The sequence below is a fragment of the Prosopis cineraria genome, unplaced genomic scaffold (assembly GCF_029017545.1).
Source record: "Prosopis cineraria cultivar Desert tree isolate PC_DT_omini unplaced genomic scaffold, ASM2901754v1 PC7, whole genome shotgun sequence".
Lineage (NCBI taxonomy): Eukaryota > Viridiplantae > Streptophyta > Magnoliopsida > Fabales > Fabaceae > Prosopis > Prosopis cineraria.
The window spans coordinates 38,672,532-38,698,099 of NW_026555338.1; the positions used below are offsets into that span (position 1 = coordinate 38,672,532).

Genomic DNA, 25,568 nt, shown 5'->3' on the forward strand with positions numbered 1-25,568 from the left:
TTTTTAATTTTATAAATTTCATTACTCATCCTTCTCATGATCATGAATGTGAAAGGCTTTAGTTTTTGACAAGCTCTCTCCACCGTGATCAGCTGAGAAGAAAGCATGACTTTACACGAGAAGGGCCCATCAATCACCTACAACAACAATATTCCAAACCTAGTAAGAGAAAGCGCAACCACCAACCACCATGAACCAGGAAAGGCAGATAATTAATAATAACATAATTATAAATAATAGGTCTCCTTTAATTTGTTAGCTGATACTTATCTGCACATACAGCACAGTTTTTTAAGTTTTGCCATGTGTAGAATTTTAAAAAGACTTCCCAGGCAGTGAGATCAGCATTTTGCAAGTAATCTCTCTCATCCTACAAATTAAACATTTTTCATACTTTTTGTGTCTTCCAAGTTCCATGTCTTGATTCTTGAAGAAAATTTTCATGAAATCTGCAAGAGTTCTTTCTTATCGCCCAATTAACATTTCTCATTTTGTAAATATTCTTCCTTATTTTTGGAAGGCATGAAAAATACACTATATATATGTGTGTGTGAAAGAATATTCATAAAATGAGACAACTAGCATTGTGGAACTAAAAACTTTGTTAATTAAAGTAAAAAGAATGTATTTATCAATAAAGTTAGATTTAATAAAAGGAATTAGTCCCTTATAACATAACGAATCAAAGTTTAAATTCTTGTTAAGAAAAATACCTACATTTATTATTAATCATGCCTCGAATAAGATTACCTTTAATAAAAGGATAATTATCAATAATAATAAAAAAATTAAAAAAATACCTTTAATAGAACCAAAATAATTCCTAAAGCAAATTAAAACAAGAAAAATGATTATCACGTTCATTATATCAATCCCATAAATTTAGAACAACTTCTAATTTCTTCCCCTTTCATCCATTAGGCATTTATTTCCTCAAGCTCATCAAAAAGGGAAGAATGCTTTGTAATTTCTTTATTCTTTACTTCCTCCTCACTTTTAGATCAACATTAAACGGTTGAAATATAATATTTGATAGGAATATTATTATAATGTTAAATAACAAAAAATGCATAAATAAATTAAAATTGTTAAAATTTGAACGGTTAAAATTGACGAGAATAAAAAGTAAAAAAATTGACAAAAATATTGTAAACGGATTAAAGTTCAATAGAATAGATTTTTTTTTTTTGCTAATATCCTTATCGATTTGTTATATATATATATATATATATATATATTATTTTTAAATTTTTGGCATAAGCTGTCGATGATTCTTGAATTCCGATGTTGCCACTGTGATTTGTGGGGCAATCTCGGGCCTCGGCATCGAGGGCGATGAGGCAAATGGCACTGTCGAACCTGCGTTGGAGGCAGCCGCTAACCTCTTTTTCTCTGACTCAGTTCTTCCCTTCGTTCCAACTGCAGAGGCTCATCCTGAACCCGATTCCTTGCCCTCAATCCCCTGTCCGCTTCCCCACCATTAAACACTTCCTTCGACACTGTTCTGCGCTTGCCCAAGTCCCAGCTTCTTCGGCAACCTTTAATGCTGAGGTGCAGCCCTACCTGCGCTGTTCCATGCCGCACAAGCGTCTCAGAGTTGCCGTTCTTCTCAGCGGCGGCGTTGATAGCAGTGTTGCTCTCCGCCTACTCCACTCTGCTGGCCATTCTTGCACTGCTTTCTACCTCAAGATATGGTTCCAAGTGCGCCTCTTTGCTCTGTTACCTCACTATAAAATTGCTTCTCGTTCTTCTTCTTTATAAATCATCGTGTCTCCTCTATCCTGACTTAATTTTCCTAGCTGCCTGTGCTATGACAATGCAGTCGTTTGTTAGTATTCTATGATTCTAGGATATGGATTGAGACGAGCGTCGCGTCAGTCAGCTACAGAAACAAGTTTCATATTTTTTAATTCTCACGGTTATTGAGACGTAAACGGAAGCAGAAACCATAAAATTGACAACTTGTATAGTCATTTTGGCTCATGAAGACAGAAGAATACGTTATCGGATAAAGTGAATTCAGTAATTTTTCTACTGAAAAAGTACATCACCGAAATTGTGTTGGTTAAATTTCAATTTTTTTCCTAGTATTATTTGATTCAGCCTCCTCTTTTTGATTTAATTGAACATTATCTGAACAATGGTGATGGTTGCCCAAGTGGGATGAGAACTTCTCCCAAAAGATAGTTAGTGAGGTGAGACAACCAATTTATACTGTGGCCAGAGATGGCTACACTTCTGGCACCCTCCATGGATGAGAAGCTTCCGCCAGCTCCCAAACCTGATACCGGTTAATAGGTACCCAAATGAGTTGGGAATCCTTTTTTAAAATCCAGGTATTAAGGTGGCAGAGAATCAACCTAAATAATCCCCATTAAGTGGTCACATGTTTATGTTCATCTGGCATTTGCATTCTCTGCATTAGGAGAAGCTGGCTTGATACCTGATTTTCTGCAGGAAGACTTTGAAAACTTTTGGTCAGAATGCCCATGGGAAGAGGATTTAAAGTATGCCAGAGCTGTTTGCAATCAGGTCTCGTTCTTGAATTATATGCCACTTTCATCTTTCAGTATAAAGATTGAGTTATTCCTCGGATTTTTGTAAGCTAGTTTATCCGCAGGCTTATGGTGATGTTTGATAGTTTGCACCTACTGCTAACATTAATCAAGGAGACAAAAATTTTGTTATTTGCTTAGCTGTACAGGTTTTCCTTTCAGCCAAATATATGAGAAGGCCCTTGATAGAGTACTGTATATTATGCGACAGTGGGTGAAGTTATTGGATCAACTTGTTATCATTTTTTTAGTTTTTAAAATGTTTTCTATACAAATAACAAAGAGATATTATTTATAAATATCTTAATTAGGTTTTGTTTATTATTGAGTCAATGATGATTAGGATCTAGTAAGTTATTTTCTGATTTTTTTTTATTTAATATTTAATGCCCATTTTCAAATTGCAAATAAGATAATGTGGTACCTAGCAGGGATAAACACAGTAGAATTGGAGATTCATTGTAATTTTGGGAGATTCTCCTTAGGCTTTATTAGTTGTATGATTTAAATATCCTTGTTCATATTCTAATAGAGATTTTACTTCATCTTTATTAATTTTATGAAACTACATTTTGATTTTATATTTTAATAAAGACTTTTCCTTCCTTATTTCTTTCTACTTATTTTGGATCCTATCATCTCTGTACTCGCTTCTTATATTAGACGGAATAATACATTGTGATTTTAGTTATGCTTCATGGTGAAAACTACATCATCGAGGGAAATGCAAATGTTATTTTCTTTCAGGTTGATGTACCATTAGAAGTTGTGCATTTGACAGATGAATACTGGAAAAATGTGGTATGTAAAGCCCTTTCAGCATTTTGTTATCAATGTGCAACTCTTGCTGTTTAATTTTTTGATTATCTATAAATCTCATTGAATTGCAGTAGTATTGATCTATAATTTATGCCTCTGCCTCCTATTTGGGTTACTCACCTGCGTATCAGGTTTCTTACATGATTGAAGAGTATCGTTGTGGCCGCACACCTAATCCAGATGTTCTGTGCAATACCAGAATAAAGTTTGGTATGCATCCAGCAGATCGAGTCCCACATTGTGTGTTTTTAGGTACTTTTTTCCTATTTCATTAAGCAAATATTGTTTTGTCAGGTGCATTCATGGATGCAATCAGCAATATGGGGTTTGACTATGTTTCCTCTGGACATTATGCAAATGTTGTCCATCCACATGCAGATCAAATAGATGAGCCTTCTGTTCTGGAACTATCTCAGGACATGGTACCCATATGAGATACACAAATATGTTTGTTGCTTTGAAAGAATTTTCAATGCTGCTGTGTTCTAAAAGTTAATTTGAAATTTTAGATCAAGGATCAAACGTACTTCCTTTCACACCTCTCCCAATCCCAGCTGAAGCGACTTATTTTTCCACTTGGTTGTATTTCCAAGGTTTGTTGTGATTAATATTTTGCAATCCTTACCTAGCATTTAATTTTGTCATTTGTTATTAGTGCATTTTTTGTAATCAAGTATTACAGCAGAATACATTTGCCAGACAATTTGGTATTAGTACGTTTCCCTGATTATTATGTTCTGTGTTGAGAAAGTTTGATAATTGTCACATTATACTGTTTGTCTCCTGTCAAAATCATCTGCAGGATGAAGTCCGAAGACTTGCTGCAAAATTTGATCTGCCAAATAAGGATAGAAGGGATTCACAAGGAATATGCTTTCTAGGCAAGGTATTAGCACAAATTATCAATCTGTATCAATATGCTAAGAAATATTTGGTTCATCTATATCTGGATTTATCCTCCAAATTCTTTTGAATGAAAATTATCAAAATGAAAATCAAGCTCTTGAACTTTCCGATTACTTAATTCACATGTTTGTTGTTCTCATAAGGCTTCTTGCAGATAATCTTGTTGTATAATATAATATGTATTTACCTTTGACTCATAGATAAAGTTCAGTGAATTTGTTGCAAGACACATTGGAGAGAGAGAAGGCATCATACTGGAAGCCGAGACTGGAGATTTCCTTGGCAAACATCGGGGCTTCTGGTTTCATACGATTGGTCAACGCCAGGGTCTACGGTTACCTGGAGGCCCTTGGTTTGTTCTCTGGCTATTTCTTTCCAGCATCAATTGTATTTATCTGATACGTTTTATTGCACTTTATTGGAGATATATCTTGTAGGTGCAAAAATTGTGTGTCTGTATATATATTGGTTGCTGCTATCTAAAATTTTAAGCTTTTGATCATTCACTTGGGTACCAGCAATCTTTCACCCCAAGAATTATCTCCACCTAGAGTCATGTGACAAATGCTCTCAATTCATTCATATCCTGGGCTTTTTTGTGTTTTTTTTTTTTTTGGACAACATATCCGGGCAACTTTGGGCTTGTTAAAGAATATCTCATCTCATTTGACATTTAATGCAGGTACGTTGTTGAGAAGGATGTAAAAAACAACGTCATTTTTGTGTCAAGAAATTACTTCTCCTTGGACAAGAGAAGGCGCCTATTTCGTGTGGGTTCTTTAAAATGGCTTAATGGACTACCTCCGAGCCAGACGAGCCAGCTTCAGTGCAAGGTGGAAAGCTTAAACTCTGATTCCCATTTTTATTTTTGGTGATGCAATCATGCAATTCATTAAGAAAATCTATCAGAAAAAGTAATTCAATCCAAGGATGGAGACTCCTAAATGGGAACATTACAAGACCAAGTGGCTGAGCTGAAAGCGATCTGTCATTATTTCTGCTCCACCAGATTATTATGGTTTTTAAATAGTATGCAATAAATGCAAACGAAGAGTAATATTCTTGTATTGAGATAGGTGTAGGGTTCAGCATTCTTTTCTTTAGCGTGAGAAATGTTCCTATCTCTTGTAATATCTTGTATGTAAAATATTTTCAGGTAAGACATGGTCAGGTTTTCTATATTTGCAGTTTACAATGGGAAGGAGATGGAGATGGGGGAAAGGACAGTGCAGTAGTCCACTTGAGTGAAGATGATCAAGGCCTGGCAGCCGGGCAGTTTGCAGCATTCTATGAGGGAAGAACTTGCATAGGCTCTGGCGTGATATTGGAGTCATGGGATGGCCGTGGTTTTCCTGTCTGTTCAAAAGCTTTAGAGATTGCAAGGATGGAAGATATATCAAAGCTAGGGAATCCAGTCAAGATCAAAGTTAAATCAGATAGCCCACAAGAAGAGGCGCGTGATTCCGCAAACAGTACTCAGCATCATGAAAGGGGAGGACATTCCGAAGTTGCTGCCACTAGGCAAACAAGTCAGAATTGAAAAGAATGGCCACCATAGATGTAGATATTCTGATCTTAAAAGTTCAGAAGAATTTACATCTACATGTTCTGGCAAATTTTGCTTGCGAGGGTGCATGCCGGTGCATAATGATCTTGTATTGGGAGAAGCATATATTTCATGTAGAGTCTGTATGTATTCTGTATAGTTGGTCGCAGATGATGTGTTAATGACAATGTAATTCCATTTAACTGGGAGCAACTATTGGAAAAAAAAAAGTAGTCAAGTCTGTTGTGTTTATATATATATATATGTATATAATCTTTTCCTTATGCATTTTTGTTTTTTATATTTGCACAAGATGAACTCTCTTACAGGAGATGAGATCAGAATTGATTATTTTTAAAGTGGCCCGATTTTGGTTGATTTAACCAATTTCTTTATTCAACTACGTTGTTGTCTGTTCATCTAACTGATAATTAGTTCATTACTGAGTCCTGTAGTTATGATTGAATGTATTTCAGTTACAGGAAATATAAATGAGGAAGCGGTTCGAAGTCAGTGATTGATGGGAGTATTTTGCCTGTAAAACCCTCTAAGAAGAGAGAAGGGAGGTAGGGGCGGTGAGTTAATGAGATTTTGCTTAAGGGTATGTTTGGTTGGGGGAAAGGAGAAATTTTAGGGGGAGGGGAAATTTTTCCCTTCCAAAACCTTCCCCCCCCCCCCCCCAAATTGGAGGGAGACCCCCCTCTCCCCCTCCCTTCCCTCCCCTCCCCTCTCCTCACCTCCCCTTCCCTTAAACCAAACAGAGTCTTAGGTCAAAGGAAAATAACAGTGAACTTATGTGTTTGAGTGTCCTTTGGCTGCTGGATGGGGGATTCATGGTCTTGAATGCAGTAACGATTGAAGAAGACGGGGTGGGTAGTTGTCAAATTAAAGACTCATAGTTCATAAGGAGGACTGAGGCAGAGGTGGCGTGGCATGACAGGGACCAGGGAGGGAGATGAGGTTAGCCTTCGTACCGTGAATTTGTCAGTTCTATCTTTGTTAGGAGGCTGGTGCTAGAACTTTTTTTCATTTGTACACTTGTGTCTTTTTATTGCATACAGTCATATTCAAGTCACAAGGAGGCATTAAATGTGAATCTTGATTTATCACATTATTGAAGACTAACTCTACTCGCTAGATTTAATTCCTGCTGGTCAGTTGGTTCTAGGACTTAACCGTACGGCAAACGTATTTAATTAGATTTCCCCACTCGTACCTAACGCCACCACGCCACTCACAACATGTGTCTTTTCTGGTAGAGAGCAGCTCTTCTCCATTGGCACCTTTCTGATCCTGAGAACCAAACCAAACCAGACCTTATTATGGGCCCTTCAGGCGTCCCCAAGTTGGTTGTAAAAGTAAAGACCTGGAAACTTCCCATTCCGTACTTACAGGAATTGAATGTCAACTTAAAAAGAGAAATGAGAGCTATTAGAAGCATGTTACTAATACTACAATTTAACCGATAGCGATGGGAGCCGGAGTGATTTATTGGCGGGATTGCGCAAGATTACCTTAATTCATGTTGACTATGGAATTGTATAGTTTGTGAGCATATATATATATATATATATATATATAGTAGTATGTGGCATGCACAACTGTCTCATTGAATATTTGAAAGGTGACTTCCACTCACCTCCACATATCTTTACTACCTGCGTCATCCACTGTTTGAAATTTGAATAAACCCGTGACAGCTACCACACTCCTCCTTTCTCACAAATACAGAGCAACACCTTTCTAATAATATGTTCACCATTGCCCATGAACCCTGTAGCAAAATAATTTGTCACTTTCTTGGCCAAGGGTGTCATATTATTTACTTTTAAAACAGGGAGAATATAAAGAGTCTAGACAATAAAAGAATAGTATTTTAACTTAACGAATAGATATTGTTAACTTATTTTATTTAAATTATTGTTTTACTAGAAAGAATATATGTGATTCACCACATTCAAAACATTTAATTATTTCTATATACGGGAAAATATATTCGAAAATTCCCTTCAACCAAAAATTATTCTGTACTTACTCTCGGAATATCATATCCCTTATATCTTTGCAAATAAAAACAGTCCAAATATAAATCAATCAAATATCTTTTTATTTTACTTACATTTAACAATACTCCCTCTATTTTTAAATGTAAGGGAAAAAATAATCAATGAAATTTTTAAATTCAAGTTCGCTAAGTATAATTAATATTTTTTAGATCATTTTTAAATTTCAAAATTTTATTTTTTTAAAAAATGTTACTTTTGTTTTCACTGTAGAACATACAGTAACATATTATATTTCACAAAAGAAAAGAAGATTTTCCAAGAATATAGGATGACCGTTATTTTCTTGTGTTTGGCGTAAGCATGGGCTAATTGAGCCATGGAATTTTAAAGAAGCAATTTCGATATAAAAGAGGGCTCAGAGTGGTAAAACGAAGCATGCGAATGAAACCATGGAGAGCAAGAGAGTCTGGGACTGGGAGAGAGATCTCAAGAACATGAGAGATTACTTTAAGAGCGGGAAGACAAGAGAGGCGAGTTGGAGAGAATATCAGCTTCAAGGGCTGCGTCGTTTCCTGGTTGAAAAGGAGCAAGACATCTCCATGGCTCTCATGCAGGATCTCGGGAAACATCGCGTCGAGGCTTTTAGAGACGAGGTTTGCGTCTCTTACCCTTCAAAACAACAGTCGCTCACTTCATTACCATTTCATCTCATCGCTGTGATCCACTGCATGTTCGCAGGTAGGAACCGTGATGAAGTCCATAAATTTTGCACTGAAGAATTTGAGAGAATGGATGTCAGGCCAAAAGGTGAGACACTTCCGGCGCTTTCAGTGTTAGTGGGAAAAAAAAAATCACTTCCACACAGCTGAAGTAACTTTGCGAGTAATTATACATTGACAGGCCAAATTGCCGCAAATAGCACTGCTTACTAGTGCGGAAATTGTTCCGGAGCCTCTTGGCCTTGTCCTCGTCATTTCATCTTGGAATTTCCCCTTTGGTGAGTTACGCAACTCATCTGGATGCAGCATAAATAGAATGTATCCTCTACTAGTGTAGTACTATATGCATATTTGCACTGGTAGCAGTTTATTAAGGAGAGAGTTTAATTAGGACGCGTGTTATATGAGAGAATGAGCGCATCCTCGGCTAATATAATATTACGCAGGACTGTCATTGGAGCCCCTCATCGGAGCGATAGCTGCCGGAAACAGCGTGGTGTTAAAGCCTTCAGAGTTGTCCTGTGCTTCGTCTTCTCTGCTAGCCTCTGGGCTGACCGGTTACGTGGACAGTGAGGCCATTAAAATTGTCCAAGGGGGGCCTGAAGTGGCGGAGCAACTGCTCGAGCAAAGATGGGACAAAATATTCTTTACAGGTCACCTGGGTCTTAACTGCCAGCTGGTTGGCTAGCGTATGCTTGTATATTTTGTTTGTATTTATTTGTGAGAACCAATATGTACGTAATGAGCAGGAAGTGCTCGCGTGGGCCGGATTGTGATGTCTGCAGCCGTGAAGCATTTGACGCCCCTCACTTTGGAGTTGGGCGGAAAATGCCCTGCCCTCGTTGATTCCCTTTCCTCTTCTTGGGACTTAGAGGTTCACACTAGTATTACACCTCTGTATGTCTCCTTTCATCTCATATGATCGATCAAAACCAACTTCAAACTCATTTTTCAATGCAAGGTGGCTGTAAAACGGATTATTGTGGGCAAATATGGGACTTGTGCCGGTCAGGCATGTATAGCGGTCGATTACGTCCTCGTCGAGAAGAGGTTCTCTTCCACGCTGGTTTGTCTCTTCTTGCCCAATATATGTTTCGGTTATTCACATTTCACCGCCCAGTCCTATTTAGTTTGACATCCGGATGTGTCAACTCTTGGTCTCTTTAGGTGGAATTGATGAAACTCTGGATCAAGAAAATGTTTGGAGAAAATCCAAGAGAAACCAACGCTATTGCGAGGATCGTTAATAAACAACACTTCTTTAGACTCCAGAGTCTTCTTGCTGATGCCAATGTCAAAAAATCGGTGATTTATGGTGGCTCAATAATGGATGAAGAAAATTTGTAATTACGCACTCCTGCACTCTTCTGCAAATTTAACTCGTTAGATCTAGCATTAATTAGGATCCCATCACATTAATCGGTGAGGACTTCTCTTATAGCGAGACATCATAAGCTTACTCCACTGATCTCAGTTTGGAAATATGCCCCACAGCCATTTGCCAATTTGGTTTTACGGAATCAGATTTGTCCCCCAAAATATAAAAGCTAAAACTACTACTTTTGTGCAGATTTATTGAACCAACAATCCTGGTCGATCCCCCACTTGAAGCGGCAATCATGACTGACGAAATATTTGGCCCATTGCTGCCCGTTATTACGGTAAGCTGTTAGTTTTTCTGGTCAAGTACGCTCACGTTGGTGTCTATTTTATACAAGGAAAGAAGTTTTTTTTTCCATTAATTTCTGCCCTATAATTTTGCAGCTAGACAAAGTTGAAGACGGTATTGAGTTCATAAACTCTAGGCCTAAGCCTCTGGCGCTGTATGTCTTCACCAAAAACAAAGAGCTGCAGCGAAGAATGATATCCGAAACATCATCAGGAAGCGTGACTTTCAACGACGCTATTCTACAAGTATATATGCCCTTTTAGCATTGACATAGCCTTTGATTTTGGAATGTGAGGCGGTCGATTAATTAATAATTGCGCTTTGTTGTGTAACTGTGAAGTATGCTGCGGATACTCTCCCATTTGGAGGAGTAGGAGGAAGTGGATTTGGCAGTTATCATGGCAAGTTTTCATTCGACACATTCAGCCACCAGAAGGCCGTCGTCAAAAGAAGCTTCCTCACTGACTTCTGGTTTAGATTTCCTCCTTGGACTCCCAACAAGCTGCTGCTGCTTGAGATGGCTTACAATTATGACTATTTTGGGTTGCTTCTCGTCTTGCTTGGCTTGAAAAGACCTTCCAAACGCACCTCACTCATCTAGGACACTGCTGTTGAAAACTTGAGCCCGCTGCTACACGTACGTACGGGTGCTCGAGCTCTCGGTACAGTGAATCCAACGTACGTTTCTTTCAACTGGATTGAAAAATGTTGGACTCCACCCCAGAGCTCCTACTTCCTCTAGCTTTTGCCTTGGTATTATATCACAGTGTGTCTTATTTCTCCTCCATCTACCCTATTATATCACAGTGTGTCCTATTTCTCCTCCATCTACCCCCCTTTCTCTATGTTCCGGTTTGGACTTCGATCGGATAAAGGGACTCTGAATTGCACGTGTAATACATGTAAAACTCTCGTTTCTATCCAATAGATTCTATATTATAGGCTAGGATATCTGGATCGATGAGCAATATTCCTACGCAACTTGGATTGGAGATCCAAAGGTCTTATGACATACTATTCAAAAATTAAGGATGTTGATATTGGCAGAGACAAATCGTAACAAGATTTTTAACCATAACTAACGAACCAAAGCAATAATTTCTCGTTGACAGGAAATTTGACAAGCAATCATGTGAACATTTCATTGGCAAATTAGCTTAAAATTCCACAATTAATTTCTCGACAAAAAAGAATGAGCTGCGAATAATATATATCACGCGGAATAATTAATTTGGATGTAGAAAAAACCTTGTATGTTAATTACAAGATAACTCGTGCGCATGTTAGCATGTGTTGGCACTAGGCGGGCGTTAATATTTTACTAGTATATGCACTGATTTTCTCCTGGGTGTTATTTCTATTTTTTGATTGGCTTTTGTGAAATTGTGTTGTAGTTATTGTGTGAGTGTGTTAAAAGGAGAAGTCTCACATTACCTATATAAAAATACTGTGTATATATGCTAAAGAATAAAAATGAGTTAATAAATAAGTTTGGAGGAAAAGTAAATTTGCACACTCTTTTTATGTAAGTTGAAAAGGCATTGAATTCTTTTTATTGAATTTGTTTTGAAAAAATTGTCAAATTAATTTTGTAAATGTTCTTTGTTGAAAGACCTTTAGTTTGCATTTCAAGTCTAAATTCACTATCCTTGGGTTTATTTAATGTGCATTAACCAGATTTTATTTTGCATAAAAGCTTAAAACTGAATTCTTCAATTCCCAAACATTTAGAAACACAAGAGCAAATTATAATCATGTGACATCATGGTTTTGTAACTCACAATTAAATCATGCTTTATGGCTTTAGCTAATCCGTACCTATGTATAGAATGTAGTGTATATGGTGTCCATCTCTTGAGTTTTTGAGTTCCTCCATCATGTTGTGTTGAGTGAATATAATGCTAGTCTTTATTATTTTATGCCTTTGTTTGTTTATTTTGCAAGAAGAGTTTATTTAATTATAAAAAGCTGCCGCACAATCAGGTGAAATAACTCCTAAAGACTATATCTTTAGGCACAATTTAGACAATAATTTTATCTATTAATGCTAACAAATTGTTCATTGAAGAATTTATGCCTCTGCCCCCGCCCGGGAGGGGGGAGGGGATAAGATCATCTCTAATTAATTATACGATGGACAATGATGTGATGGGATGAAGCGCGAACACCTCATGGGCTTTCCGATAGATGAAACAACATGCGCAGTTTAAGAATTAGTACCAAATAATAATCGCCCCACTGCGTTATAAATTCTTAAGCCAAGCCTTAACGAAGACTGAGTGATGGCGTGGTCTCCGTCAGATTTAACTTGCTCTATTCATCAAAGTCAACAAAATTGCGAGTTTGCAACCACACAACGCTTGTATAACGTGGTACATCGTGGATGTATTCCGCTCAAGTATAGTACATTCGGAGTTGATAATTGATGTGCGCTTAATTACTGCGCTGCAGGGTTACAATAGATTGATCCAACGGACTATCCCTTGAATCTTTGGAAGATCAGCTGCCCTAAACAAAAAACCTACAAATATGCTTTCAATGTGAAGGTCTGATCTGTTGCGGCAATTTATTTACGGGCCAACATCTCCTACATTAAACAAATAGGATCTTGCCATCTGGCAATGACCTCTTAGCCTAGTGGGATCAAATTTCTCTCAGCTTGTGGGATATATATATATATATATATACGGGCGATCCCGCTTACTTTCAAACGGTTTAGCTTATCCCCTTGTACTGAAAAAAGAATTTTGTCATTATGAAGTTGTGGCTAGCCCTTGTTAATTGTCAGATTACCATGTGACATCTATGCACGCAAGAAAATTAAAAAAAGAAAAAAGGTATTTCATGCCTATTTTTTTTCTTTCCCTTGAAAGAAAGACACGGCATGTTAAATGAACTCCTTGGCAATTCCTATATATAGAATCCATCCATTCGATGGTCCAGAAGCAAAATTTCACCGGTCAAAACATAGATCGTACGAGGCCTGCTGGCTCGTGTCTTTGTTCCGCTGTGAATCCTGACATTACATGTCAACGCTACGGCTTTTGGAGTGTCGGTGTATTAAATTGAACGAAGAAGACACAACCCAACAGAACAGGAAGAGGTCGTAAAGGTCATTTAGCGTGCTACTTCGAAATCTGGGAGTCGATCGTTTGCATGATCTAACGTGCTATAAATATCCTTCCTAGTAGCTCATAATTTGCAGAGAAGTTGGGGCGCGTCAGATTTTCTTGGCCATGGAGACACCGGAAAGTCTGGACAGAGAGCTTAGTGACATGAGGGAGTATTACGACAGTGGGAAAACAAAGGAAGCATCATGGAGAGAATCGCAGCTTACAGGGTTGCGCAGTGCACTCGTGGAAAAAGAGGGAGACATCTTGAAGGCGCTCAAGCAAGATTTAGGCAAACATCATGTCGAGGCTTTCAGAGATGAGGTCAGTCAGATTATGTATTATCTTCGTCTATTCTCTACGCTCACACACATATATACCTATATATGTAGAAGGTTAATATCACCGGGGAAAAAAAAACACAAGAAAACAAAAAGTTTCACTCACAGATTTGGTTCGTATGGGCCGCAGGTAGGAATTTTAGGGAGGTCCATAGATGTGGCGTTGAAGTCTTTGAGGAAGTGGATGGCAGGGAAAGAGGTGAGATTATGCGCACCGTCTTCAAGTTTATACAGATGGCAGCAGCACTCCACTCACAGTATATATTCATTATATTATAATCATAATTATTATTATACAACGTTTGATAATGAGCATGTTATAATCAAGTGGTATTGGCATCGGATTGATAGGCTAAACTTCCAAAAATAGCCGGGCTTGCCAGGGCAGATATTGTTCCCGAGCCTCTTGGCCTGGTCCTCATAATCTCGTCCTGGAATTTTCCCTTCGGTGAGTTTCCTTCTGCTTCAAGCTCTGAGAATAGGAAATCCAAAACAATGACGGCTTTTTATTTGCACTGCGTGCTGATATGAATTGTTGTTCTGTTTCCATTCAAATAAAAGGACTATCCTTGGAGCCGCTAATAGGAGCGATCGCTGCGGGGAACACTGTAGTCCTGAAGCCTTCAGAGATGTCCCCTGCTTGCTCTTCTCTTCTAGCAACTATCCTTGCGGATTATTTGGACAACAATGCTATTGAAGTATACCAAGGTGGACCCCGAGTTGGCGAGCAGCTCCTACATCAAAAATGGGACAAGATATTCTTCACAGGTTTTGAAACACGGCATCCACGGTACTTGAGTTTGAATTCTGCGGACTAACAACACAGCATACATATACATGTTCAAACTTTTATTCTTCTAACCAACCATTTATGAGATTCTTTTTTTTTTTTTTAAATTAAACGTGCAATATCAGGAAGTGCCCGGGTGGGACGTACTGTTATGTCTGCAGCTGCGCAGAATCTGACTCCTGTGACTTTGGAGTTGGGTGGAAAATGCCCTGCTGTTGTTGATTCCTTTTCGGCTTCTTGGGACACACAGGTACATTAAGTTTTAGCATCTGAAATTAGTAAGAAAGATTATAATGAAGTGGGGGAATTAAGAAATGTAACAGGACAAGCTTGACTTGATTAATTAATTACAAAATCCAGCTTAATTATTGTTTGCTCACTCCGAGTTCTCTGGCTGCTGAACCGCCAGGTGGCCGTGAAACGAATTATTTCCGCAAAATACGGGGCTTGTGCAGGTCAAGCATGCATAGCAGTCGACTATGTCCTTGTAGAAAAGAGTTTCTCTTCTATTTTGGTGCGAAGAATTTGTCGCTTAAATTAAATCTTGATCATGCTGCTATTCTTCCTCTGATCTCGCGCCGTCTCTGCTCTCGTTTTCTTCAGGTGGAATCGATGAAGGCCTGGATTAAGAAAATGTTTGGAGAAAACCCCAAAGAACTGAACTCTGTTGCCAGGATTGTGAATAAACAACACTTTTCGAGACTGAAGAATCTGCTGGATGATCCAGCAACCAAGAAATCGGTGGTTTTTGGCGGTTCGATGGACCAAGATAGCTTGTAACCAATACCCTTCTTGTTTTCCCTTCACTTGCTGATTTCTAGCTCTGATGTTACGCTGTCATATATAGATTAAGAATTTTTATAGGATTAGACCAAAAATGAATGTGGTGAAAATTCCATGCAGATTTATTGAACCAACTGTCTTGGTGGATCCACCACTCGAATCCGCAATCATGACAGAAGATCTTCGGCCCTCTGCTCCCAATTATTACTGTAAGATACGTAGCAGGCTAAGAGAAAGCCATGCAGTTAGTTAATCAGCGATGATTAGATTAGGTGCCTCTCCTTCTCCCGTGCAGCTTTATGTACATTTGCATTTTCCTGGTGGTTCGTGCAGCTAGAAAAGATGGAAGATAGTATTCAATTCATAAAGTCGAGGCCCAAACCTCTTGCCATCTATGCCTTCACCAGCAACAAAGCTCTGCAGAGAAGAATGTCGTCCGAAACCTCATCTGGGAGTATTATTTTCAACGATGCAATTCTTCAAGTATATATTTATTCATCTCCCCTCTTCTGTTATTTAGTATTTTTGCTTGGAGAATTGCATGATTAGTCTGTCTAACTTGGCTCGTTCATTTTGTGAAGTATGTGGCAGATACCATCCCTTTTGGAGGCGTTGGGGGCATGTGGCTTTGGCAAGTATCATGGGAACTTCTCATTTGACGCATTCAGTCACGAGAAAGCTGTTGTGCAGCGAAGCCTCTACACTGATTTCTGGTTTAGGTATCCTCCATGGACTCTTGAAAAGTTTCAACTTCTTGAAGTGGCTTACAATTTGGACTATCTTGGCATACTTCTCGTCTTGCTCGGCCTCAAGAAGACGAAACGCTACTCAATTTGGGCTACCATGTGATGTGAGGGTCTCAGGTTTTCTTTCACTTCTTACAATATATGAAGCACACTAAGCCTTTCTGCTTCAGAGCATCGATCTGTAGGCTACTGGTAATGTTTTTATACATGCGAGTTATTGCTCTTGAACTCTTGACCTCCCATGCTCACTGTTTCTAGACGATAAACCATAAAGACCGTGTTTTTCACTATAAGTTTGTAACATTCAAGTCTGCGTACGGGAAGGAAAAATATCGCCAAGTATTGGCCCTTTTTTTTTTTTTTTTGGTGCGGAGCGATGGCGACATTAAATAGATGATTGATTCAAAACTCTTTAAAGTGACATTAAACATATCATGTCTTTTCAAATGTATATATTTGGCTTCACGGTTTCACCTTAACATCTAACAAACATACAGTTTCAGTGGTTTTTAGCATGAAATATTGCAGTTTCAATTCGTTGTATTTCCTATCTTACTCTTGAAAGGTAACTCGCGGTCAAAGGGAGATGCATTTTCAATTACTCTTCTATGGCCAACATATTTTGATATCAGGGTTTAAAGAGGAAATAAATAATATTGAAAATGTGATTATTTGATATATATAATATGATATTGTATGATTAGATTAAAGAGAAGCATACGGCTCACAAATATCACAAACTCCGTATGCTATCGTTGAAGAATTATACACCTTATTTTAACCAAACAACATAAAACAAGATCTGAGCAACACAGTGTGAAGAAAAACCTATATGAAGTCGTACGTTGAGAGGAAAATGAGATAAGAGACTAGTTGCAGGTGTGGATCTTCTCTGTACTCTCTCTCTAAAGACATCTCTCCATATCAAATCACATCTATGCATTTAATTGTTAATTTGGTTCAATGATGTGAGATTTTCTATTTATGGTACTAAAAAAACAAATTATTCATTGGCATTATTTAAATATTTTTAAAAATAATATTATCATATTGCTTAATAATGATAATCATTAAATGACTATTATATCTATTTTATTGTCATAATTAGAAATCTCATGCTGTTCAACCAAATGAATAATTAGATGGGTGGATGGGATTAAATATGAAAAGATGTATCAAGGAAGGGTGTGTAGAGGATTCAAATCTGACTAGAGGTTTCATGGTTTCCTTATATAAACTAAATCAAATGAAAAATTGCACATTCTCTACAATTTTTCTCAATTCAATTCAATATATCTATAAAACTTGTAGAAAATTTCAACAAGGTAAATCATAAAAAATATTCAAATAAAAAGGGCATAAAAAATATCCAATTTTTCAAAAATAAAAGGACATAATTCTAATATTTTTTAAAAAAATCATAAAAAATATAAATTTTTACCATTTTAAAATTTTAAAATATTCAAATATCTTTTATTTTAAGTAGAATCTAATGCTTTAAAGAAAAAATAAAACAAAATCGGGACATTTTAAGGAACATTAAAAAAGGAAATTAGAGAAGGAAATATTGAAGGCCCTTAGCTTACATTTTTTGGATCAAAAGCTCTATTTGTTTGGCATTTATAAATGAGCACCCATTTTCTTTTGTGGGCTACAGGCCCTTTATTCATAAAAGCGCGCAACAACATTGTGATTGGTAGGAGAAAAAAAACAAGGAGGTTTTCTTTTTTTTTTTTAAGGGATAACAAAATAAAAAAGTTACATTCAAGTCTATAAAACAAAAATTCATTATTAAGAGGTCTTATAAATTTTATAAAATATTTTTAAATTTCAAATCATATGTATTAACAATTTAATTAAAAATATTAATAATTAGATAATAATTATTCATAATGTATAAAAAAAAAACAATTGATAATAAGTTATAAATAATTTTTATTTAATTGTTAATATTACTAATCAAGTTGTTAATATACAATATTTATAATTTAAGAATATTTTATAAAATTTATAAAATCTCTTTAAAATAAACTTATTTTTATAGAATCTAAATGTAATTTTAAAAAAAAATTATTAATAAACTTCACAATAATTAATTTTTTCGGGAGTTCAACGTAATTATTAAAAAGAAAAAAGAAAAGAAAAAGTAAGTTGAAGACTTCCTGGCCAGAGGGAATGTTTCCCGCCAATTTTCTTGCTCTTGGCTTGGCCGGCTCATCTCGCTAATGGATCTGCTAGAGTTTATTTTGCTCAAGTCCCTTGGAGTTGGAAATATCCTGTCCGGCTCTCTTGCCCCTTCTACTTCACTCCACTGAATCCTAGAGGCACTGCCCCTGGTCCGTCCATCAATGGCCGAAACCCCCAGCAAGTATCTTCGATCTCCTACAAAATGCAAACAACAAACCCAGTTGGATGCTAATTTCTCACCCTCAGTAAATCCCGTAACCCCACAATCTGTAACTCCTCGCAGGTCGACCCGCCGTAAGTTGCTGGCCTTTGATTCAGTCGATCCTCAAAAACATATCAATAGCATTGATGAGCTTCGTGAACACTCGTCAAAAACTCCAAATAAGGATAAAGCTCGGCCAAGGAGAAATTTGAGCAGGTCTCGTCGATCGATTGATTATGCTGAAGAACCCTGCAAAGATAAAGTGATAACCCGTAGAAATAGAACTATGGAAAACAGTTCAATCGGCAAAGCACATAACAAAGAGAGCAACTCTGGATTCGCACAATGCCCGACATCTGCTCCGAGGGGCGAAACTTCGAAGAGGAGAAATGGTAAATATTCAGATTCAGTTGAAGTTTCTATCGCCCCAGTGTCACCTGATCAATCGGAAACTAAGAAGAGGAAGAAGGTTGATGAAAGAACGGTTGTTACAAGAGCTATGGTTGCAAGAAATGGGAAATCTGAGAAGGGGCAAAAGAGAAATACGTTGCCCAAGAAACGGCTGTATTATAAAAAAGTGGTATACGATGGGGGTGAGTTCGAAGTAGGCGATGATGTTTATGTGAAGAGGAGAGAAGACACCGACTCAGATAACGAATACACAGAAGTGGAGGAATGTCGGTTGTGTTTTAGTCCTGGGGATGATGTTATGATTGAGTGTGATGATTGTTTAGGTGGTTTTCATTTGAAATGCTTGACTCCACCATTAAAGGAGGTTCCAGAAGGAGATTGGATTTGTGGGTTTTGTGAGGCTCGTAAGATAGGTAAAGACGTTGGCTTTCCCATGCCTCCGGAGGGTAAGAAGCTTGTGAGGACACTAAGGGAGAAGCTTCTGTCCAGTGATTTGTGGGCTGCTCACATTGAAAGGTATGATCTTTTTGTTAACCGATAAGATAACGTTACGTTGTTTTTTAGTAATTATGATAATAATTATAATTACTTTAAATTTTCTTTTTCTTGGTTGGTTTTATGTAACAGTATATGGAAAGAAGGGGATGGCACCTATTGTTGTCTTGTCAGGTGGTACGTGATCCCAGAAGAAACAGCTATTGGGAGACAACCTCATAATCTGAAGAGGGAGTTATATAGAACAAATGATTTTGCAGACATTGAGGTGACAGATAATAACTTCTTTTATTACTAACCACTGATTAGTAAACCGCTTGCAGTAATGCAACTGTCATCCTTTGTACAGTCTCAAAATATCACAGTGAGTGGTTTTTTTCTCAACAGTAAGAGAGTAAGCCTTTTGGTTGCCAAATTCAATCGTTTAAGGAAATAGAGAATTGAATAACAAATTTGAATATCATAATGCAACTATTTCATATTTCAATTTTCTGTTGATTCTTGTCAAGTTGTGAGATGGAGTCGGATTCTGTAAATAGTGTCAGTCATCCTGAATCCAGGCTTCCTTAAGCTAAACTGCCACATGTATATTCCTTCTTTCCATCTATATGCTTAATAAAATTAACTTGTGTGTTTCTATAATTATCCATATATTTTTTGGTATAATTAAATAGCTTGAAACTTTGTTGATAGTATGAGAGCGAGAGTTTTTGTTTTTGGTAAGGTATCATTTTCATTTGCAGGTAATTCAGTCTGGTTTTGAACGATCAGTTTCACACGGTGCAGCTTAGGGCATGAAATTTTCTTCACCTTCAGTCTGTGGTTAATGACATTTTTGTTTTGAGTAAAGTTTTCTGGATCTAATCAGCCACTCACTCAAGAAAACTCCCTTTCTTCAAAGTTGATAATTACATTAATGATGTTTTCAATCCCATCAGAAGTAACTTTTAAGATAATTGAAACAGTTTCCCTGATTTGCTTTCATCATTCTGATTTTCCTACATTGCACTGCAGATGGAATCTGTCATTAGACATTGCTTTGTCATGACTCCCAAAGAATTTGCCAAGGCCAACGAGGGAGATGATATTTTCTTTTGTGAATATGAATATGACATTCATTGGCATGCTTTCAAGCGTCTTGCTGAGATTGACAATGACAATGAGGTAATTTATTTTAGGAGAGAGAAAAAGATATTTATGATCCTGCTCACTTAAAATCATATGGCAAGATATTAGTATTTATGCATTGATTTTTGCATGGTAGGTTGGTGAAGAATCTGACAGTGATGAAGATTGGAATCTTTGCAAGGTATCAGATTTTGATACAGATGATGACGTTGACTATGATGCAGAGAATATAAAAGATCCACAGTCTCACTCATCATCAAATCACGCACCAGCTGCAGTATGGATACTGTTAACTGTATTCATTTTTTTTTAATGTTAATTTTGTAAAAGATTTGCATTTGTTACTTGTACAGAATCTGCCCAAAAACTCCTTTGTACAATTTTTTGGCCTTCAAAAGATAGGCACCAAAAAAATTCCTCAGTTTATAAGGAATCACAAGCAGACTGATCTTGAGAGGGCAAAGGCTATGCTGTTGCTGGCATCATTACCTAAATTTTTACCTTGTAGGAATAAGTATGTGGACGCTCAAACTTCTCTTAAGAAAAAGAGAAATTTAGGTTGTTACTAATCAATGCATGTTTTATGTAGAGAAATGGAGGAGATAACCTCGTTCATAAAAGGTGCCATCTGTGATGATCAATGTCTCGGACGTTGTTTGTATATCCACGGTGTTCCTGGAACTGGCAAGGTGCTAATTTTTTTTTCCTTCTAAAAGACTACATTTGTGCTCTAATCTGGCAATGCTTTATCAATAATAGAGCAAGTCTGGCTTATTTAGTTCTTCTACTTTTGTGAAACTGCAGACAATGAGCGTACTATCAGTAATGAGGAGTTTGAGGTTAGAAGTTGATGCAGGAACCATTAGGCCATACTGTTTTGTGGAGATTAATGGTTTGAAATTGGCGTCTCCAGAGAACATTTACAGGGTATGGTCAATGGATCTATTCTCTTTTGGTTTTATAAAATGGCACCATTAGTCAGTTATCTTATTTTTTCTTATGTTCTTTCAGGTCATATATGAGGCACTAAATGGTCACAGGGTCAGCTGGAAAAAGGCCCTTCACTTGTTAAATGAGAGATTTGTGGAAGGGAAGAAAACCGGAGAAAAGGCTGATCAGCCATGCATTCTCTTAATTGATGAGCTTGATCTTCTTGTAACCAGAAATCAGTCGGTAAATAGTGCTTTATGTTACCAGAACTTTGATGTTATTGGCTTCACATTCCTTCACAAATGCAATTACATCGCCATGAATCTTACTGTTATTACAGGTGCTTTATAATATTCTTGATTGGCCTACTAAGCCACATTCCAAACTAATTGTGATAGGTAAGGCTAAGTTCTTGCTAGATCTATTTATTCTGCATAATGATCTTCTAATTTTAAGCAAAGCATATTTTAAAAAGGGGAAGTTGCAAGGTGATAATGATTATGATGACAATGTTGACTTGAACTACTTATGCTTAAGTAATGATGAATTTAGGGATTGCAAATACCATGGATCTTCCAGAGAAGTTACTTCCTCGTATATCAAGTCGAATGGGTATCCAGAGGCTTTGCTTTGGCCCATATAATTATCAGCAGCTTCAAGAAATCATTTCAAGTCGCTTGAAGGGAGTGAATGTGTTTGAAAAGCAAGCTATAGAATTTGCTTCAAGAAAGGTTGGTCTGTGTGTCATCATGAAGCTTAATTTCCTTAATTTTGTTGTGAGGCTTCTATGAAGCTTCTATGAATCTTAAACTTTCCAATCTCTTGAACTTGTCATGGCTCTGGTAAAAGTTCATTTATATACCCCCTTGACGATCAATTTTGGCATTACAGCTCTTCAGTTCGCTTCCAAATTGTTCTGTGTTTATTCAGGTTGCAGCAATCTCAGGGGATGCACGTCGGGCTTTGGAAATATGCAGACGTGCTGCGGAAATTGCAGATTATCGTATTAAGAAGCTGCATTCAAATTCTGACTTAGCTGCAGCAGGTATGTGAACACACCAATACACCATCCCATATGATTTACATGTCATCATTGTAGATAGGGGAAGAGGGATCCAGTTGACATCGACTTCCTGTTTAATAAATTTATGTTTGTCCGCGGAATCTAAAAGTAAGACAATTTCAACATTGTTCTTTAATTTTAAATTTGTAGACAGAAATGGACAAATTTTATAAGATATCCATAAATGCTTGCTTTTTTACTGTAGTTTACGCATGTATCTCAACATTTGTTTTCTTTAATCACATTGATAGAATGATATGGCGTACTTGTTCTTTTTGCATTGCCGGTGATTACTAGGATGACTGTGGTCTTATCCATCATTACTTTATGCATCGAGTAAACTTTTTTTCCCCCAAAATTTTCATTGCAAGCATAGTAAATCAAAGATTTTTTGGCTTTGAAAATCAGCTGCTCAAGACGTTTCAATAGTTATTTCATTGTTGCAAATTTTCATATCAGCTCCCGCATTAAGTACTTAGAAATTGCATTTACACCGGTATTTGATGTCATAAGGCTTCTGTCAATGATGAACATGAAATTGTTCAAGACCATGTGAAGCAGAGTGTTTACCTTTCTTGTTTGCTTGCTTAATATCATGTTATGTGTTCATGCTTGATGTTGATCTACGAATTTGATATGATCCATCTTGCCTCGTCAAATGGAATATATTGATTTGTATTAACTTTTAAGTTTAATTAGCAACAGCAACCATTTACTATCTACAATCCTATTTTCTACAGTGGCTCTTCTGCTCACTAATTTTTCCTTGACATCTGCTTTCAAGGAAAGGGACTTGTTGCCATGGCAGATGTTGAAGTTGCCATCCAAGAAATGTTTCAGGCCCCTCATATTCAAGTGCGGTGAAATTTTCTAAGTGCTGTGTTTTAGCTTGACTCTTCAAGCTTTCGTTATTTTGAACGATAGACAATACTATGTTGGTAAATAAGTGTAAGAAATACAGAGCCAGATGGAGAATGGGAAAATAACATGATTAATTTTTTCTAAATTATAGATTAAATATAACTTTAAATAATACTACCTCTGGCCCAAATTATAGGGCACTTTTAGAGGAGTTCTTCGTCCCAAAATATAAAACACTTTGGATAGATTAAGGTTTCAATAAATGCACCAATTCTAGTATTATTCTTTTTCTCTCTATAATTAATTTATGTCCCTTTTCTTTTCAATATATTAAATGATAGGTATTTTTGGAAGTTTATATTTTTGTTCTGAAAAGATTAGGTTGTTAAAGATATGTAATGAGGTTTATTAGTATGTGAGATTTTATCTAAAAGTGTCTTATAATTTGAGACGGAGGGAGTAATTTTTTGATTAGGATTAAGGATTTGCTAGTTTTATTTTCAATTTATTATAAATAACTAAGGATTATTAATAAACAATCTGAGCTCAGTTCTTGTTCAATTCTCCTGACAGTAATTTTGCAGGACAAATTGATATATAGTCTGTTATAAATTCATAATTAGTCATGAGAGAATTATTGTCTCGTTCTTTGAAATCAATGTCTGGCTACAATTATAACCACTTGGTATTTCTTTCATCGGGTAGAAATAGAATGACGTTAACATTTTACTTGAATTTCACACTGATGTACGCCATTTCTGTCTTTTGAAGGTGATGAAAAGCTGTTCTAGACTTAGTAAAATCTTTTTGACAGCCATGGTGCACGAGCTTTACAAAACAGGAATGGGCGAGACCACTTTTGAGAAGGTCAGTTCTGCGCTGGAGCTTCTTTTTGTTTTTATGTCTTATGTATGGTTCTTGACCTTCAAACTTCAGCTTTCTGGTCGAAACCTTGAAGGATAAATATCTTTTTGGCATTATTATATTTTTCTTTTACCCTAACTTTACACGCGAGCTTGGTTAATCTCATTGAACTCATCATCTCAGTCCTTAGAGATTTGATATTCTAAGATTTTCCATGTAATTGAACAGAAATAGCAGGAAGCTAATTGATCGCAACATTTTTTTATAAATATATGCACATTGATTCGATATGTCATGCCAAAATTTGCATTAATATTTTATTAATATTCGTAAGAATTTAAGGTAAAAAGGTGAATTCGCGATGGTGTTCTTATGTGAAGTAATATATTTATGGATGTAGTTGGCAATGACGGTGTCATGTCTCTGCGCCAGCAACGGAGAGGTTTTTCCTGGGTACGATACGCTCCTGCAAGTTGGGTATGCTTTCTTGTCCCAATGCTCTCTCTCTCGCGATGGACTATTTGCGGTTTCCCACTTGCCTTTTCTCAACAAAGGCTTCGACTTTTCGAAAAGAAGGGAACATGTGTGGCTGTCCGTCTGGGTAGAGGCAAAACAGATGAATGATTACCGCTCGTTCTCTTGCTTGTAGACAGAAATAGTTGAACTTGAGCTTTATGTCCAAGTGATCCTTGTACATGTTTTTTGGACAGGTGTAAGCTGGGCGAATCCAGGATTCTTTTATGTGAAGCAGGTTCCAAGCACAGGTTGCAAAAGTTGCAGCTTAACTTCCCTAGGTTAGTTCTCTCTTCCCTCGTCATTTTCCAGTTGCGACCATACTGCCCCATTAGACAGCACGTGTTCAATTTTCCCTAGTTTCTTTACTCCTTCAATTAACCAAATTAATTTCACCTTGATTCGTTCCCTGCTGCTTGTGGCAGTGATGACGTAGCATTTGCGCTCAGAAACTGCAACGATTTGCCCTGGCTGGCCAAGTATCTACTTTAGGAGCGATCATCGTGTTCTTAAATTTGAAACGATTTTGACTGTGACCATGATCGCATGTTGTAATTCGAAGTCCTTGTTTTATTGGGTGAACAATTCAAAGTAGTTGAAACATTAGATTCTATACCCTTTTGCGCAATGTGAGAGGGGTTAGATTGCAATTCCAGCGCGGGCAATTGGTCTGCTTCAATCTTAGAAAGCTTGGGAGTTTCAAATTGGGGAAAGTAAATTATAATAATGTAGAAAATATTAAGTAACGTTAAGCTTTCGGCCAAAAACATTTGAGCTTAACCAGCGTTGTCTTCAAGCCCATGATGTGCAGAAATGAGTGTAGAAATGAATGGGAGCGAAGTGTCACGTTTCGTCATTTTTCACAAGGTTAAAGAGGTCCGAAATGCTCCAGAACCCTTCAGAAGGCTCCCAGCTAACCTTAAG

The 25,568-nt window shown here is 37.0% G+C and overlaps 3 protein-coding genes, 1 non-coding gene and 1 pseudogene across 6 annotated transcripts; all 5 read left to right on the top strand.

The window, feature by feature from the left end:
• The first annotated feature begins 1,221 nt into the window (after positions 1 to 1,221).
• Positions 1,222 to 6,064, top strand: LOC129314970 (uncharacterized). 2 transcript variants are annotated; one of them, XM_054958458.1, is made up of 10 exons: positions 1,222 to 1,701; positions 2,458 to 2,532; positions 3,303 to 3,356; positions 3,506 to 3,584; positions 3,669 to 3,796; positions 3,884 to 3,967; positions 4,177 to 4,260; positions 4,481 to 4,632; positions 4,963 to 5,113; positions 5,469 to 5,665. In XM_054958458.1, the coding sequence occupies exons 1-10, from the start codon at positions 1,336 to 1,338 to the stop codon at positions 5,526 to 5,528; spliced, it is 1,233 nt and encodes a 410-aa protein (XP_054814433.1). In that variant the 5' UTR covers positions 1,222 to 1,335; the 3' UTR covers positions 5,529 to 5,665. The 2 variants fall into 2 exon arrangements, with proteins under 2 accessions (XP_054814433.1, XP_054814432.1); XM_054958457.1 differs by having other exon boundaries at positions 1,252 to 1,701; positions 5,437 to 6,064.
• A 2,193-nt stretch (positions 6,065 to 8,257) lies between these two features.
• Positions 8,258 to 11,169, top strand: LOC129316108 (aldehyde dehydrogenase family 3 member F1-like). The gene is made up of 10 exons (XM_054960376.1): positions 8,258 to 8,485; positions 8,571 to 8,639; positions 8,733 to 8,829; positions 8,998 to 9,204; positions 9,301 to 9,425; positions 9,513 to 9,617; positions 9,719 to 9,894; positions 10,122 to 10,212; positions 10,316 to 10,465; positions 10,561 to 11,169. Exons 1-10 carry the CDS (start codon positions 8,282 to 8,284, stop codon positions 10,819 to 10,821), a joined length of 1,485 nt encoding a protein of 494 aa, XP_054816351.1. The 5' UTR covers positions 8,258 to 8,281; the 3' UTR covers positions 10,822 to 11,169.
• Positions 11,170 to 13,097: 1,928 nt separating this feature from the next.
• On the top strand, positions 13,098 to 16,218 carry LOC129316315 (aldehyde dehydrogenase family 3 member F1-like; annotated as a pseudogene).
• Positions 16,219 to 18,206: 1,988 nt separating this feature from the next.
• LOC129315186 (origin of replication complex subunit 1A-like) lies at positions 18,207 to 25,294 on the top strand. Of its 2 annotated transcripts, XM_054958750.1 has the most exons (16): positions 18,212 to 19,306; positions 19,418 to 19,553; positions 20,300 to 20,449; positions 20,550 to 20,690; positions 20,767 to 20,927; positions 21,003 to 21,102; positions 21,218 to 21,340; positions 21,425 to 21,586; positions 21,684 to 21,741; positions 21,896 to 22,074; positions 22,274 to 22,388; positions 23,191 to 23,261; positions 24,039 to 24,134; positions 24,532 to 24,608; positions 24,842 to 24,925; positions 25,070 to 25,294. In XM_054958750.1, the coding sequence occupies exons 1-16, from the start codon at positions 18,339 to 18,341 to the stop codon at positions 25,134 to 25,136; spliced, it is 2,688 nt and encodes an 895-aa protein (XP_054814725.1). In that variant the 5' UTR covers positions 18,212 to 18,338; the 3' UTR covers positions 25,137 to 25,294. The 2 variants fall into 2 exon arrangements, 1 of the variants encoding a protein (XP_054814725.1); XR_008594408.1 differs by lacking the exons at positions 24,842 to 24,925; positions 25,070 to 25,294 and having other exon boundaries at positions 18,207 to 19,306; positions 23,147 to 23,261; positions 24,532 to 24,575.
• Positions 20,357 to 20,434, top strand: LOC129316927 (small nucleolar RNA snoR28). The gene has a single exon (XR_008594853.1). It is a non-coding gene; the product is annotated as a small nucleolar RNA snoR28 (small nucleolar RNA).
• Positions 25,295 to 25,568: the final 274 nt, after the last annotated feature.

What these genes read in the sequence shown, in the direction of transcription:
- LOC129314970 (XM_054958457.1), top strand. Translation starts at nt 1,336, where the DNA reads ATGAGGCAAATGGCACTGTCGAACCTGCGTTGGAGGCAGCCGCTAACC. An exon ending in CACTTGGTTGTATTTCCAAG is followed by an intron (nt 3,968 to 4,176) that starts GTTTGTTGTGAT and finishes AATCATCTGCAG; the next exon opens with GATGAAGTCCGAAGACTTGC. An exon ending in CGAGCCAGCTTCAGTGCAAG is followed by an intron (nt 5,114 to 5,436) that starts GTGGAAAGCTTA and finishes AAATATTTTCAG; the next exon opens with GTAAGACATGGTCAGGTTTT.
- LOC129316108 (XM_054960376.1), top strand. Translation starts at nt 8,282, where the DNA reads ATGGAGAGCAAGAGAGTCTGGGACTGGGAGAGAGATCTCAAGAACATG. An exon ending in AGAGGTTCTCTTCCACGCTG is followed by an intron (nt 9,618 to 9,718) that starts GTTTGTCTCTTC and finishes TGGTCTCTTTAG; the next exon opens with GTGGAATTGATGAAACTCTG. An exon ending in TCAACGACGCTATTCTACAA is followed by an intron (nt 10,466 to 10,560) that starts GTATATATGCCC and finishes GTAACTGTGAAG; the next exon opens with TATGCTGCGGATACTCTCCC.
- LOC129315186 (XM_054958750.1), top strand. Translation starts at nt 18,339, where the DNA reads ATGGCCGAAACCCCCAGCAAGTATCTTCGATCTCCTACAAAATGCAAA. An exon ending in GTGTTCCTGGAACTGGCAAG is followed by an intron (nt 21,103 to 21,217) that starts GTGCTAATTTTT and finishes GTGAAACTGCAG; the next exon opens with ACAATGAGCGTACTATCAGT. An exon ending in CTCCAGAGAACATTTACAGG is followed by an intron (nt 21,341 to 21,424) that starts GTATGGTCAATG and finishes ATGTTCTTTCAG; the next exon opens with GTCATATATGAGGCACTAAA.